Here is a 13580-nt window from a genome sequence, read left to right on the forward strand (position 1 = left end):
GAAGGGGAAGGCCAAGCCAGGCCTGCCGGGGTGGGATATAGGCACACGGGGGCAGTAAAGGCAGGGAGGCCACACCGAAAGGAGTGAGGCAGGGCTGCACTCCGCCGGGGAGGGAGGGAGCCTACCCACAGGGAGCGCCATCAGTGGAGTCACTGGGGCACTGCCAGCCAGGCTTGGAGATTCAGAGGAGACAGCTCCCCAGAAACTCACGGGGAGCTAAGGCTGCCCTGGGAAGAGCAAGTTGAGACAGTTAGGGTCGCAGGTTCCAGAAGGGCACGTCCAGTGTGGAGAGGCAGAGCCGGAGGCCATGGTAAGAGCAGCGGGGCCCCAGGTGAGCCCTGGGCTCCACCTCACCCCACCCTGGGCCCTTCTCCAAGCGACTGCTGCCTCCCTGCAGGCCCCCACGGAAAGCCCAGAGAAGGCCGGCTCTCTCACAGAGGCCACGCTCTGGAAGCAGAAGGAAGGTGTCCGGCCTCGGGCCTCCAGCCTGGACTGCCAAAGGAGGAGAGGGTTGGCGGGGCCTGGGCAGTGCCGGCCATCGCCCGATGAGGAGCAGCCCCACCTTCCAGAAGTAAGGGGGCTGAGGCTGCTGAGAAAGGCCCCCCGGTAAAGGTAGCAGAGCCAGGAACAATGTGTTAGTCAGACCCTGGGCAACTCAGTGAAATCAGAGAAATTGGTCTGCGCCACCCCCACCCCTACCCCGAGTGCCAGATGTCTCCCAACCACAAAGAAAGCAGTGTCCAGGCTCACCTTGCCCTGCTGGAGTGTGCCGGCCCAGTGCCGTGACCCAGGCAGTCCCTGAAGCCTCCAAACCGATTGATAAATGTGTTGGAAGCCATTCATCTGTGCTCAGCAAGGAGAGGAGGGCATGGGCCCCACCCTGTGTCATCCTCTGTTCATTACTGTAATACCTTCTTTTTTATATATGTATGTTTTTAAAATTTTTCTCTTTTTAAAATTTAATTAATTTGGCTGTGCCTCGTCTTACTTGCAGCACACAGGATCTTTGATCTTCATTGTGGCCTGCAGGATTCTTTTTTTTAAAACACTTTTATTTATTTACTTATTGGCTGTCCTGGGTCTTCGTTCCTGCATGGGGGTTTTCTCTAGTTGAGGCCAGCGGGGGCTACTCTCTAGCTGCAGTTCATTGTCGTGGCGTCTCTTCTTGTGGAGCACAGGCTCAAGGCGCCCACGGGCTTCAGTATTTGTGGGGTGTGGGCTCGGTAGTTGTGGATCCCGGACTCCACAGCACAGGCACCGGGGCTTAGCTGCTCCACTGCATGTGGAATCTTTCTGGATCAGGGATCGAACCTGTGTCTCCTGCATTGACAGGTAGATTCTTTACCACTGAACCACCAGGGAAGCCCCAGCATGCAGATCTTTAGCTGTGGCATGCGAACTCTTAGCTACAGCCTGTGGGCTTAGTTCCCCGACCAGGGATCAAACCCATGCCCCCTGCATTGGAAGCGTGGGTCTCAACCCACTGCCTGGGAAGATGTGATTTTCTCTAGTTTTTATTTAGACTTCCCTGGTAGCTCAGACAGTAAAGCGTCTGTCTACAATGTGGGAGACCCGGGTTCAAGCCCTAGGTTGGGAAGATCCCCTGGAGAAGGAAATGGCAACCTACTCCAGGACTATTGCCTGGAAAATCCCATGGACAGAGGAGCCTCACAATTATACATGGGCTTATATATATATATATCTCAATACCTTTAATCATCCTCCTTGTCATGAGTTTAAACTAGTGGATATATTTAAAGATATTTCTACATTTCTCTTTTCTTACTCATCCACATCCAGAAACCCCTGGCAGATCTAACTCAACATTTTTAACAGCCACACTTTGGTTCCCCCACTGAACTCTACCTGGGCTCTTCTGGCTCATGACCATTTTCCAGTCTCATCCCAACCCCCAATACATTAGGGAGTCTAATGATGGAAATTCCGGCCCGAGTGAGAGAAAAGGGCAGAGAGAAGGCAGCATGTGGTGTTTCTAGCCGGGTCTTGCCCATCCCCTTACTGGCGGCCAGCAGTCCTCAGCTCCTAGTGGCGGGAATGCTGACTGTGTTATTGTGAAATCATTTGTATATTGTGAAGTGCTTTGCATGTGATGGAGTGATTTGCATAGGGCAATGGGGAGGGCATCTTAGAGATCCCAAAGCAGCATCCCTGAGTGTCCTCCTCCCTTTACAAAGTAAGTTGGGGCTTCCACTTCAGAACTCAGGAAGCGGAACAGGAGGGCGCCCCAGCAGAACTAAGGGCCTGGTGGATGAGGCAGACAGGACTTTCAGAGGAAAGCTGATCCGCTGTGTAGTTGGGGGTCTAGGAAGGGCGAACGTGGGCGAGTGCCGTAGAACAGGGCAACTGGTGTAGGTGTAGCACGTGACAGCCCTGTGCTGTCGGAGCCCTGGTAACAGAGTGACACATGACGGATGAGGACCCGCCGCAGGAGCAGATGAGGGTCAGAGGCTCGGAGACTCCCACCCCGGACACAGTCTCTACCCAAGGGGGCACCCAAGCGCCCCTTTCCTGGTATTATATGGTCCTGGCAGATTCCCCAAGAAGAATGCAAAAGTGGAAATGCCAAACCAGATTCCCATGATCCTGCAAGTGAGAGGTGCTCTCACATGCTCTGGGTCCAGGGACACCCAGGTTTGAATCGGGCTTCTGCCATCTGTGCCACCCTGCGCTAACAGTCCCCACCTTAACGGGACAGACCCGAGGATTCAGTGAAGACAGTACGAACAGAGTGAATGGCACGTCATCGACGTTCAGTTAAACTGCAATTATAATAATAATTATGCTAGTTTGCTGCCCTCGTCTAAAGTGACGGAAGCACAGAGTCTCTGCTCCCCAAGGTTTGAAGTTTACCGGGCAGCAACGTCGGGCCACCGTGCATTGGACTCCAAAGGGTTACAAGCCCTGGAGACAAAAGGCTTGAGGTTCCCAGTGAAAAACCAAAGCATAAAAATAATTCGATGAGTAAGAATAAAATTCCCTCTTCTGAGGTTCCCGGGGCTAGGCCCCTCCCTGTGGCAGGAACTTCCCCTTTCCCTGGCTCATGGAGGAGCCAGGCCCGGCTGACTCAGAGCAGGAGCGCGGCAGCCGTCCCCCGCCCTGCACACCCGGACCCCGGCCCGGGGCGGCGCCGTCCTGCGGCCGAGCGCGCCCCCGTGCGGCCGCGGCCAGCACCGCCGCCCGAGAGAGGAAGCGGCGGCCGGGCCCCGCAAGCCCAAGTGCCCCGGCCGCTCGCGGTCCCCGCGGGGGCCGCTGCCTCCTCTCTCGCGCAGCCAGGCCGAGCCGGGCGCCCACGGGGCTCCCACTTCCGCCCGACGCTCCCCGCCGCTGTCCCCGGTCCGGCCCGAGCGGAAGTGCGCCAGCCTCCTGGGTCCCCCATAGCCTCGAGGCGGAAGCGCGCCCCTTTACCGCCGCTCCCCCCGCGACCCCGCGGCGCGCGGCGCGCCGGGTTCCGGACAGGTCCCGTGTGACGTGGCCGCGCGCTGGGGGCGGCTCCGGGCCCGGGTGGAGGGGGGCGCCGGGCCGGGCGGGGCAGAGCCGGGGCGGGGCGCGGTGCCGCAGCTGGATGGCCGGGGCCGCCCGGAGCGCCGCCGCCGCCGCACGGTGAGTGACCGCCCGACGCCCGGGGCCCGAGTCCCGGACAGGGCGGACTCTGCCGATCCCCTTGTCCAGGTCAGACCTGGGCCTCTCGCCCGGGAGTTAAAACTTCCTTGGGCTCTTCTCCTCTGTCTCCCCACGCGTCGTCCCCATCTCTCCCCGCTCCGCATCCGTCTTTGGCTCTCCCCCTTTTCACTCTGCCGCTCTTGCTTCCCCCGTTCTCTCTTCTCTCTGACTCTCTTCGGTAGCCCTGTCTCCTGTTCCACACCTGGGGCCCCCTCACCTCTAACCGTGACCCGCCTCTGCCTCCCAAGCCCGGCCCAAGCCCGGCCTCCTGGCCGCAGTCCCGCCTTTGGTCCCCAGTGGAGCCCAGTGGGTTTCATCAGGGTCCCGTTAAGGCCTGGAGATCCCAGACCCTAGCGTCTCTTCCAGCTGCTTTCCCTTCCTCCCATCTCCATCAGGAGATGAGGAAACTGAGGCAAAGACATCACCGGCTCAAGGTCACAGACGGCCTGAGGCTGGGAAGACCACATTTAAACCTCACGCCCGAGTTTCCAGGTTGAACTTCCCTCTTGGTTGACTCACATCCAGATCCTGTGATCTGCTCGCTGGGTACACTCCGGCTGCCCCTTAACACGAGGAGGGCTCTCTGTATCTTCACCATGCCAGGCAGGCTCACCCAACGGGCAAATTCATCTCACCCTCACGACCAAGTGAGGGAGGCCATACTGATCTTCCTCGGAAGAGGAGGAGACTAAGGGCTCAGAGAAGGGCTTTAGGGACTTGTCCGCAGTCAGGCGAGGAGGGCACGGCAGCCCACTCCAGTATTCTTGCCTGGAGAATCCCCATGGACAGAGGAGCCTGGCAGGCTACAGTCCACGGGGCCGCAGAGAGTTGACAGGGCTGAGCGACTGAGCACACAGCACCGCAAGCCCAGCAGCTTTAAGCGTGGAGCACAAGGTTAAGGGTGGGTCTTGGATGCCCGTGCCCCGTGCATCTGGGAGGCCTCTCGTCACTGAAGGAGCCTCTCTCTTCGGTCTCACCTCACCTCCTGCCTGTCTCCGGGCCCCGGGGTATTAGACTCATTTCCTAGGAAGAAGCCCTGATGGTCTTGACCTAGCCCAGCTGCTTGGCTTCCGCCACCTGCGCTTCCTAAGCTCGTCCCGTCAAGCTAGACAATGCTGCCGCCGGCCACGCTTCTGGGGGTATCCTCACTAGGGCGCATCCTGGCAGTCAGGCTTTCTCCCTTGGCAGCCAGACACCCTGATGGGGCGGGCCTGCCGGTGGCTGAAGGGAACTCAGCCAGCGCCTCACCCTGTCATTAAGGAAAGTTTAGCCCTAGGCGGACAGGCTGACACAAAGTCTGGAACTGGCTCCCAAGGAAAAAAAAAAAGTGTGGTCCTTGGAAGTGGGGTGTGGAGGAGCAGAGCCCCATTGCTCCGTGCACCCCTCACAGGGGTCCTTGGAGGCCCTGGGGGAGGCAGGCAGGAGGGCGGGTGCCGTGGCCGCAGGGAGCGCGGGGAGGGTCCAGGTGCCACGTTTTCTAAGCAGGTGCGCGGCCAAGGGTGGCCGCTCACGCAAGCGGCCTTTGTGTGTTTTTTCAGCACGTGGCATGCCTGGATGTCCCTGCCCCGGCATCGGCATGGCGGGACAGAGGCTCCTCTTCCTTGCGGCTCTTGCCCTGGAGCTCCTGGGAGGGGCTGGGGGCTCCCAGCAGGCCCTCCGGAGCCGGGGGGTGGCAGCGGCCTGTCGCCTGGACAGTAAGGAGAGCGAGTCCTGGGGGGCCCTGCTGAGTGGAGAGAGGCTGGAGACGTGGATCTGCTCCCTCCTGGGCTCACTCATGGTGGGGCTCAGCGGGGTCTTCCCACTGCTTGTCATTCCCTTGGAGATGGGGACCACGTTGCGCTCAGAAGGTAAATGATCACCTCTCCGGCACCCAGGGGGCAGCAGGTGACCCGGGGACGACAGGTGACCCAGGGGCGGCAGGTGACCGGGGAACCATGCCGCTGCCCTTCGTGGGAGAGCCGGGTCTCGTCCCAGGCGGCAGCATGTCTGAGGTAGAGGGCTGGACCGAGTACAGTTCTTCCCCGCGGTCCAGTGAGCCGGGGTGCGCCAGCTTATTTGTTCATCCATTTGTGCACCTGTTTATTCTGAAAGATGAACATCAGCGAACGTTCACTGCGAAGCAAGAGGCAAGGCTGGAAATAGGACGCCAGGCTGCCTGGGGTTCAAAGCCTGGCTGTGCCACTTGGGGTAGTATTGCGTGAGTTCCTTAACTTGGCTCTGCCTCAAGGTCCCAACCTTAAAAACGGGGATAATAACAGTATAAACTTCATAGATGTTTTTGTGACGATTAAATGAACTAATATCAGTAAAGCGATTGGAAGAGTGCCCAGCCACTGAAAAGCCTGGGGGATATCGTCCACCCTGGCTTCCAGACCTGGGAGGGGGGCGTTCTTGAACACAAGTGGACCTGCCTCCCCTGAGTGTCACCTTGTACCGTATTTAGCGAGTGAGGAGTGGGTTTGGGATCTTACTGAGACGTGAGGTGGTGGTACTGGTGGGGCAGGTGGGATGATGCAGGAGAAGACGGTTGCTATTCAGCCCGTCTTGATGTTATACCTCTGGGGTAATACATGAAATGCTGTATGCAGACCTGATGAGCAGTGGGACTAGGTGTCACCTCTGGCCAGAGTTTCCTTGCTGTCTCAACCATGCTTAGGCGTGGACTGTGCAGGCTTACGTCCTGGGCTCCAACCACAGCGAGGCTGGCTTCATGTGGCAGGTGGTGCCACGGTGACCCCTACAAGGGTAGGGGTGGTGGGCCCAACACACCACATAAATTAAGCAGTTAACTTGAAAAAAAAAGACTGTCCACCGCTGGGAAGGGGCTCCATGTTCACCAGCCAGTACCCCGTAAAAAGCGCCACCTCTTGCTTCAGCCCCACTTCAGCGTGCAAAAGGGTACTCAGACCCAGAGCCCCCAGGGCGGCCTTCCCTGGAACATGGAGAGGCTGGCAGCCCGCCTCCTCTGGGGAGGGCACCCGGGAGGTGGGCGCAGGCATGGCAGAGGGCTTTCCTTGGCTTCCTCTTCCTGCCGTGTGCGTGTGTCCACAGTGACGTTCTGTGGTGAAAGAGAAACAGGACCAGATGGGGAGCCCTAAAGATGCAGGTGGCTGTCGCCCCCAGCCAGGACAACGCCATGGAAGTTCTGGACCAGCCCTGGGAATCTCTGAAGCGAGGGTCCCCCGGGGACTTGTGCTGCCTGCCAGGCTTAGGAACCATTCATTCAGCAGATGGACATGCACACAGCCGTGCCGGGCCCTGGGCTGAGGGCTGGCACCGCAGCTGTGAACACAGCCCTCTTCAGGCCCGGCGCTCCTGACCTTCTCATGGCATCCCTGCGGGGTCAGCCTAGGGAGGACTTGGATTGTTAGCTCCATTTTACAAATGGGGACGCACGGGCACAAAGGAGTTCTTCTAGGAGCCCAAGGTCGCACAGCATGGAAGCAGTAGCTACCCTGGGATCATACGCCCACCACCAAGCCACCTTTTCCCTCTGGGCCTCAGTTTGTCTACTGAACGAAGGGCCCCTTTAGGGCACTTCCAACTCTGGGTATTCTAAGTCTGCACAGGTTGTCAGATCTCTGCCACTTCGCTGAGAGTATCAGTGGCCGAGAAGAGAAAAACTCCTCTTTAATAAGCATTTCTTACACATGTTGTCATTTAATTTCATCAAGATCACTCACTGTCAGATAGATACAATTGTCCCCAGTTTACAGATGATGAGACTGAGCCCTGGAAGTAGTCTGCCCAGACTTACCAGCTGCTGGCTTTGGGGGCTGGGGCTTGTCCACTCTCTTAGCCCTGGAGCAGTAGTGGCTCCACGCGTGCCCTGCAGGACGTGGTGAATTCCTGCTGAACACCAGCCCCTGGAGGGGCTGGAGGCTGGGGGCCCGGGGAGGCCAGCAGCCCACGTCCAGCCGTCCAGAGACTTGCAGTCTGGTTGGGATCACACCAGGAGCCCAGTAAGCTGGGTGGGGAAGGGGTCAGGCCAGGGACTCTGGCCTCCGTTCCCAGGTCCCACATCTCTGCCTTGTAGCTGGGGCACGGCGCTTGAAACAGCTGCTCAGCTTTGCCTTGGGGGGACTTCTGGGCAACGTGTTTCTCCACCTGCTCCCCGAGGCGTGGGCCTACACGAACAGCGCCAGCTCTGGTGAGTGAGGCCACAGGCTGGGGGGGCCAGGAGGGTGGTGGGCAGTGGGTGGAGCTGGTGCCCAGGCCCAGGAATGACCTAGGCCGTGCCCACTCTGAAGAATGACTGGGAGAGGGGTTCCTGGACCTCTGTCACGGTCCCAGTGCCCCCGTTCCAATTGGGGGAGGGGGGCCCAGCCCGGATCTGTGGCCGTGGCTTGTCAGTGCTGCCCCCTGCAGGTGGTGAGAGGCAGAGCCTGCAGCAGCAACAGCAGCTGGGACTGTGGGTCATTGCTGGCTTCCTGACCTTCCTGGTGTTGGAGAAGTTGTTCTTCGACAGCAAAGGGAAGGAGGAGACCAGCCAGGTGAGCCCCAAACTCCAGAGCCTACACAGGTCAGCCTTCATTCTGTGGTGGTACTAGGGCCTGGAGGCCCAGGTTTTGAGTCAGTTCAGTTCAGTTCAGTCCCTCAGTCGTGTCCAACTCTTCGCGACCCCATGGACTGCAGCATGCCAGGCCTCCCTGTCCATCACCAACTCCCGGAGTTTACTCAGACCCATGTCCATTGAGTTGGTGATGCCATCCAGCCATCTCATCTGTTGTCCCCTTCTCCTCCCGCCCTCAGTCTTTCCCAGTATCAGGGTCTTTTCCAGTGAGTCAGTTCTTCACATCAGGTGGCCAAAGTATTGGAGTTTCAGCATCAGCCCTTCCAGTGAATATTCAGGTTTTGAGTCAAGCCCTAAAAAGAGTCTCTCGGCCCTTTCCTGGGAGCTCTGGGAGGTTGGGCCAGCTTGTCTGGAAGGATCCGGGCCCAGCCCCTGCCATGACTTGTCTCCATGGATAATGGTGACAGCAGTGTGGAAAGCAGAGGGCTTGCTGGGTCTGGGGTCACCCGGCTGGTTGAGCAGCGAAGTCCAGCCGGATAAAAGCGGTGTCCCCTGTCTCCCTCCCTTTGTTTACCCTGGCCGAGTGGGGGGCATCTAATGTCACCTCTCCCCCCTTCTCCTGGCCCTAGGCCCCCAGCAAAGACCCCGCAGCTGCTGCCGCGCTCAATGGAGGCCACTATCTGGCCCAGCCGGCTGCAGAGCCCGGCCCGAGCGCCGTGGTCCGGAACATCAAAGTGAGTGGCCCGCTCGGGCCCTGCCCCCCACAGCCGCCCCACCCCGAGTGGCCGGCCTGGCTCAGGCCCACCTGCCTGGCTCAGCCCAACCCTGTCCCTCCTCACCCAGGTCAGTGGCTATCTCAACCTGCTGGCCAACACCATAGACAACTTCACCCACGGGCTGGCCGTGGCCGCTAGCTTCCTAGTGAGCAAGAAGGTGAGTGAGGCTGGGGTGGGGGCGGGGGCGCAGGCCATCGCGACAGGCATGCAGGGCCCACATTGACCAGGAGGCCCTGCCTCCAGTCACTTCCTCCACGCTCCCTGCACCCAGCACCTTACCCCAGCCTCCTTACTGCGAACACTCCTCGGGACCACGGGCCTCAGCCAAGCTGCTAGACTCAGCCCCTTCCTGCTTCTACGTGCCTCTCCCCACTCCTGCTCCCTCTGCCTCTGTGCTTGGGCCCCGAGGTCTGTCTGCCCTTGAACTGGCCCACCTTGTCCCCCTCTGGTGGCTTCCTCCTCCCTGCTGCCTCTGCTTGGAGTGTTCTTTCTACCACTCTCATCCTTCAGGCCTCCGTTCCAAAAGCACTTTCTCAAAGAGGCCTCTGCTGACCCCTCATCTGTCAGGCCCCTCGTGTCCCATGGCCCCTGTCAAGGCGTGTGGTCACACGGCTCTTTCTGTGTTTACTCAGTCCTTGCCTCTCCCCCCCGGACTGGGAGCTTCTTGAGGGCGGATTCCTGGTCTGTTTTATTCGCTGCTGTATTTCTAGTAGCCAAACAGTGTCCAGCCAGGGCACCCAGAGCAGATACTGGTAGGATGAGCGGACAGCTGGGTACCCTCAACAAAGACCCCCACACACACTCCCCTCCCTGCAGATCGGGCTCCTGACCACCATGGCCATCCTCCTGCATGAGATCCCCCATGAGGTGAGTGCCACAGGGTCCCCATGATCAGCCATGTGGGTGTGCAGCTGGTGGGGGGTACTTTGGTTGGGACTGCCCAGCAATGGTTGGCTTGGGGGGCTGCACCAGAGACCTGGGGCTACTCAGCCTACTCAGACTACAGCCACCATTGCAGCCATGCTCCAGCCTCCTCAGGACTGGGGGCCCAGCAGAGGGGTTGTGGGCCGAGGGTCCCAGCGATGGGGCTGCTGCTGGGGGCTCGGTGCACCCATCCACACCTGAGATGCTCAGGGCGTCTGGCCCCACCGGGGCCCAGAGTGATCGTCTGGACCTCCCCTCAGGTGGGCGACTTTGCCATCTTGCTCCGGGCCGGCTTTGACCGATGGAGCGCAGCCAAGCTGCAGCTCTCGACGGCACTGGGGGGCCTGCTGGGCGCCTGCTTCGCCATCTGTGCGCAATCCCCCAAGGGAGTAGGTACGGGCGTGGGGGTGGTGGCGGTCCGCAGAGGGGCCCTGGCCGAAGGGCACGGCCGCCCTGACCCGGGTATCCGAGCCCGGCTCTGCTCGGGTCCACCCCGCGGGATGGGGGGCGGTCGGTACACGTGGCCGCCCAGCCCCCCCCAGCCAGTCAGGGCTCCTCCCCCTGCTACAGAGGAGACGGTGGCCTGGATCCTGCCCTTCACCTCCGGTGGCTTTCTCTACATCGCCCTGGTGAACGTGCTGCCCGATCTCTTGGAGGAAGACGACCCGTGGTGAGCTGCCCGCCGGCACTGCCATTGGCAGGCCCCTGCCCGCTGCCCGTCGGCCCGTGCGGCCTCCTGAGCCCCGGCCCTCTCGCCCGCAGGCGCTCCCTGCAGCAGGTGCTTCTGCTTTGTGCGGGCATCGTGGTGATGGTGCTGTTCTCGGTCTTCGTGGAGTGACTGTCTCGGCGCCCCACTCCTGCACAGCAATAAGAGACTCGGATTCACTCTGTGACCATGTGTGTGTATGAGTGAATATGCGTGTGTCAGAGAGCGAGTGCACCTCCAACCCAACAAGAGGGTGGTGTGTGTGTGTGTGATGTGCACATGTGACCAGAGGTGTGTGCGAGGCCGACACTGTGATCCCTGACGCCCGGGCCCGCCCACTGGTCTTCTCCCCCTGCCACCCTGGGGGCTTGCACCGCCGGAGTCAGCAGTGAGGCACGGGAGTGGCGGTCCCGAGCAGAGGCCTCTGTGCGTGATGCTGGGAAGAGTGAGCCGCCCAAGGAGCCAGGCCTGCAGCGAGCCCCAAAGCTGTCCCCGCCGAGGCCTCCGTGGCCCTGGGCCTTGGGGGTAAGCCCCTGGGGGCGTGCACCCGGCTCCGAGCAGCCAGGGACCAAGGCTGGGGCACCTTTTCTTGGCCGTGGCCTGGTCCTCCCTTCACCAGCTCTGAGGCCAAAGAGAGGAGAGGCGGGTGCTTCGCCCCCGGCTCCACTCAGCGCTGACGGCCCTACTGCACCCAGCGCGGAGCTGGGAGATGCTTTCTAAGACCTTTTCCCCGTCAGCCCTGGGCCGGCTCCTGTCCCCCCCACCGCTGCGAATGCTCCCTGGCAGCGCCGGCAGCTCTTGCCACCTCCAGCTGCCAAACGGCAGCCAGCAGGGCAGCGAGCGGCCCTGGGCCAGTGTCCTCCCCGTCCGCTCGGGTGCTCCTGCCAGCCCGGGGTCCGGAAGACACTCTGGGGGCAGGAAGACAGGAAACGGTGGCCGCCTGCCCCCGACGCGGGCCCCCTTCCCCAGCCACCGCGGGTGGGGCTGGGCGGGGGCGGTGAGGGCTCCACGTTGTCAGCACTCAGGAATGTGCTCTGGGAGAATGCTGAAGCCATAATCCCCAGCTATTTCCCTTGGCCGACACCCAGGTACTCAGCTGGCCCGCTCCACAGCCAGGCTCCAGCCTCGTGGGGAGGAGTCGCCGTCAGGAGGGGCTGATCGATTTTATAGCAGTTTTGCTGTGGTTCCGTTTGTATCTGTAAATAACTTGTATAGATGAGATGCAAATAAATATACACGAACTGGCTGCCTCTGTTCTGCACACGAAAGCCGGGCACCCCGTGTCCCCGCCAGGTTGGCTGTTCTGCGCACCCCGGCTCTTGCAGGTTGCCCAGCCTGTCATCCCTGCCTTCTAGCCCTTCTGCTCCTCTGCACTCTTTTGAGCTGCTTCTCAGAACAGGGTATAAACATTCCACGTTTCCCTGGCTTGTTCTGCTGTTAGCTTTTTATGTCAATAAAACAAGCCTGGTTCTAGGCCATTATAGCCCACGTCACCCCCAAGGCTGGTGTCCTCGCAGACCTGCGAACCAAGGGCTTCTTCCCAGCCTGGCCTAAATAACTTCACCACGGGAGGGAGCTCCACCCACAAAGTCATCTCCAGGTTTGGCCTCCATGAAATTATTTTTTGTTAAAAAGGAAAAATGAAATCTTTATTCTAAACCACACCCTCGCCTCCAGTGAACAGGCTGAGTAAAGCCAGCATCAGGCATGGGAAGGAGCTTCTTCCTGGGAGAAGGGGGACAGGGAGCGGTGGGCCCAGGCCTGATGAACAGAGGAAGCCAGGGCTGTCCCCCAGCGCCCCCAGCCCTCAGCAGGCATAGGGCATAGATGCACTCAGCTCGCCGAGGGAGGCAGCCAGGTCCCATTTACAGATGGGGGCTCCGAGGTCAGGGATAAGAAGCCTGTGGCCTCACTCAGGTGGGGATGCCCAGGAGAGGGACAGAGCTCTATCAGAGGCTGTGCTGGGGCTCCTCTGGAATGGGGTGGTGGTGGTGGGGGGGGCGGGCAGTGGAAGTCAGTGGGACCGATCACCAAGGAGTGTGCAGTGAGGGTACCCCCTGACCCAGCCTGGCGGCCTGGAGGCAGTGGGAGAGGGAGGGGCCTCCAGACTGGCCAGCAGTCAGTAGTTCTGGGATTGTGGGCACGGCCCCTCAGAGGGGATGGGAAGAGGGTAGGGGGCTCTTGCCAGGGGGCAAGTGAGAGCCGATGGGGGTTCTTGAAGGGTTGCTGTTTTAACAGGCCGTTTGTGGGGGTGGGGGGACGGCCAAACCTGCTGACAACACAGTAGGCTTTATGCTCACCCCTAGGTTTGAATCCTGGCTGTGCCGTCTAAGAGTTGCATGGTCTTGGCCCAGCTGCTCAGATGCATCCATAAAACAGGGCTGCCCTACTGGTGGCTGAGATTAACTAGATACAATTAAGCATAAGATCCGCAAAGCATGTGGTCCCCGCCGAGCCCTCAGCCAGCGGTGAACCACCCGGTCAGCTTTCAGGCAGCAGAGCTGAAAGGGTGGCAGGCAGATGACCAGCAGATGTGGGGCGTCACAGGGACGGGGCGGGGGGCAGGACCGGGGGTGGGAGAGGACACCGGGTGAGCAGGGTCAGGCCTAGAAGGGCTCTCACCGGATCTTGCTTGAAGCTCATTTTTCAGCGGGAGGAAATGGGCCAATAGCGAACCAGGACGTGGAAACAAACAGAAGGCTTGGCAGCCAGGAACCAGGGAGCCAAGGCCCAGAGCCTGGCTTTACCAGGAAGCAAGGTCGAGGGCCAGAGCACCAAGATTCAAAAGGAAGGGAAACACTGGTTTGGCTTCTGTGTAGGCCCCTCAGGCAAACTGCAGGTTAACAAGAATTTTCAGAAGCTCAGACTGAGAGGCGGGGTAGGGAGTGTGCAGTCAGAGGGGTCTGGAGTCCAGAAGACCCCAGGGAGCAGCTGGGGCGCACACCCATCCCTGCCAGGGGGCCCCGCCCTGACAACTGGT

General features: G+C 60.3%; 1 protein-coding gene across 4 annotated transcripts; it reads left to right on the top strand.

Moving 5' to 3' along the window:
- The first annotated feature begins 3333 nt into the window (after positions 1–3333).
- Positions 3334–11846, top strand: SLC39A13 (solute carrier family 39 member 13). 4 transcript variants are annotated; one of them, XM_019975141.2, is made up of 10 exons: positions 3334–3621; positions 5220–5528; positions 7718–7831; positions 8050–8174; positions 8824–8928; positions 9038–9127; positions 9787–9837; positions 10155–10287; positions 10465–10564; positions 10657–11846. In XM_019975141.2, exons 2-10 carry the CDS (start codon positions 5228–5230, stop codon positions 10730–10732), a joined length of 1095 nt encoding a protein of 364 aa, XP_019830700.1. In that variant the 5' UTR covers positions 3334–3621; positions 5220–5227; the 3' UTR covers positions 10733–11846. The 4 variants fall into 4 exon arrangements, with proteins under 4 accessions (XP_019830700.1, XP_019830702.1, XP_019830699.1 ...); XM_019975143.2 differs by having other exon boundaries at positions 10155–10283; XM_019975140.2 differs by having other exon boundaries at positions 10155–10564.
- Positions 11847–13580: the final 1734 nt, after the last annotated feature.

Source organism: Bos indicus, chromosome 15 (genome assembly GCF_029378745.1).
Source record: "Bos indicus isolate NIAB-ARS_2022 breed Sahiwal x Tharparkar chromosome 15, NIAB-ARS_B.indTharparkar_mat_pri_1.0, whole genome shotgun sequence".
Classification (NCBI taxonomy): domain Eukaryota; kingdom Metazoa; phylum Chordata; class Mammalia; order Artiodactyla; family Bovidae; genus Bos; species Bos indicus.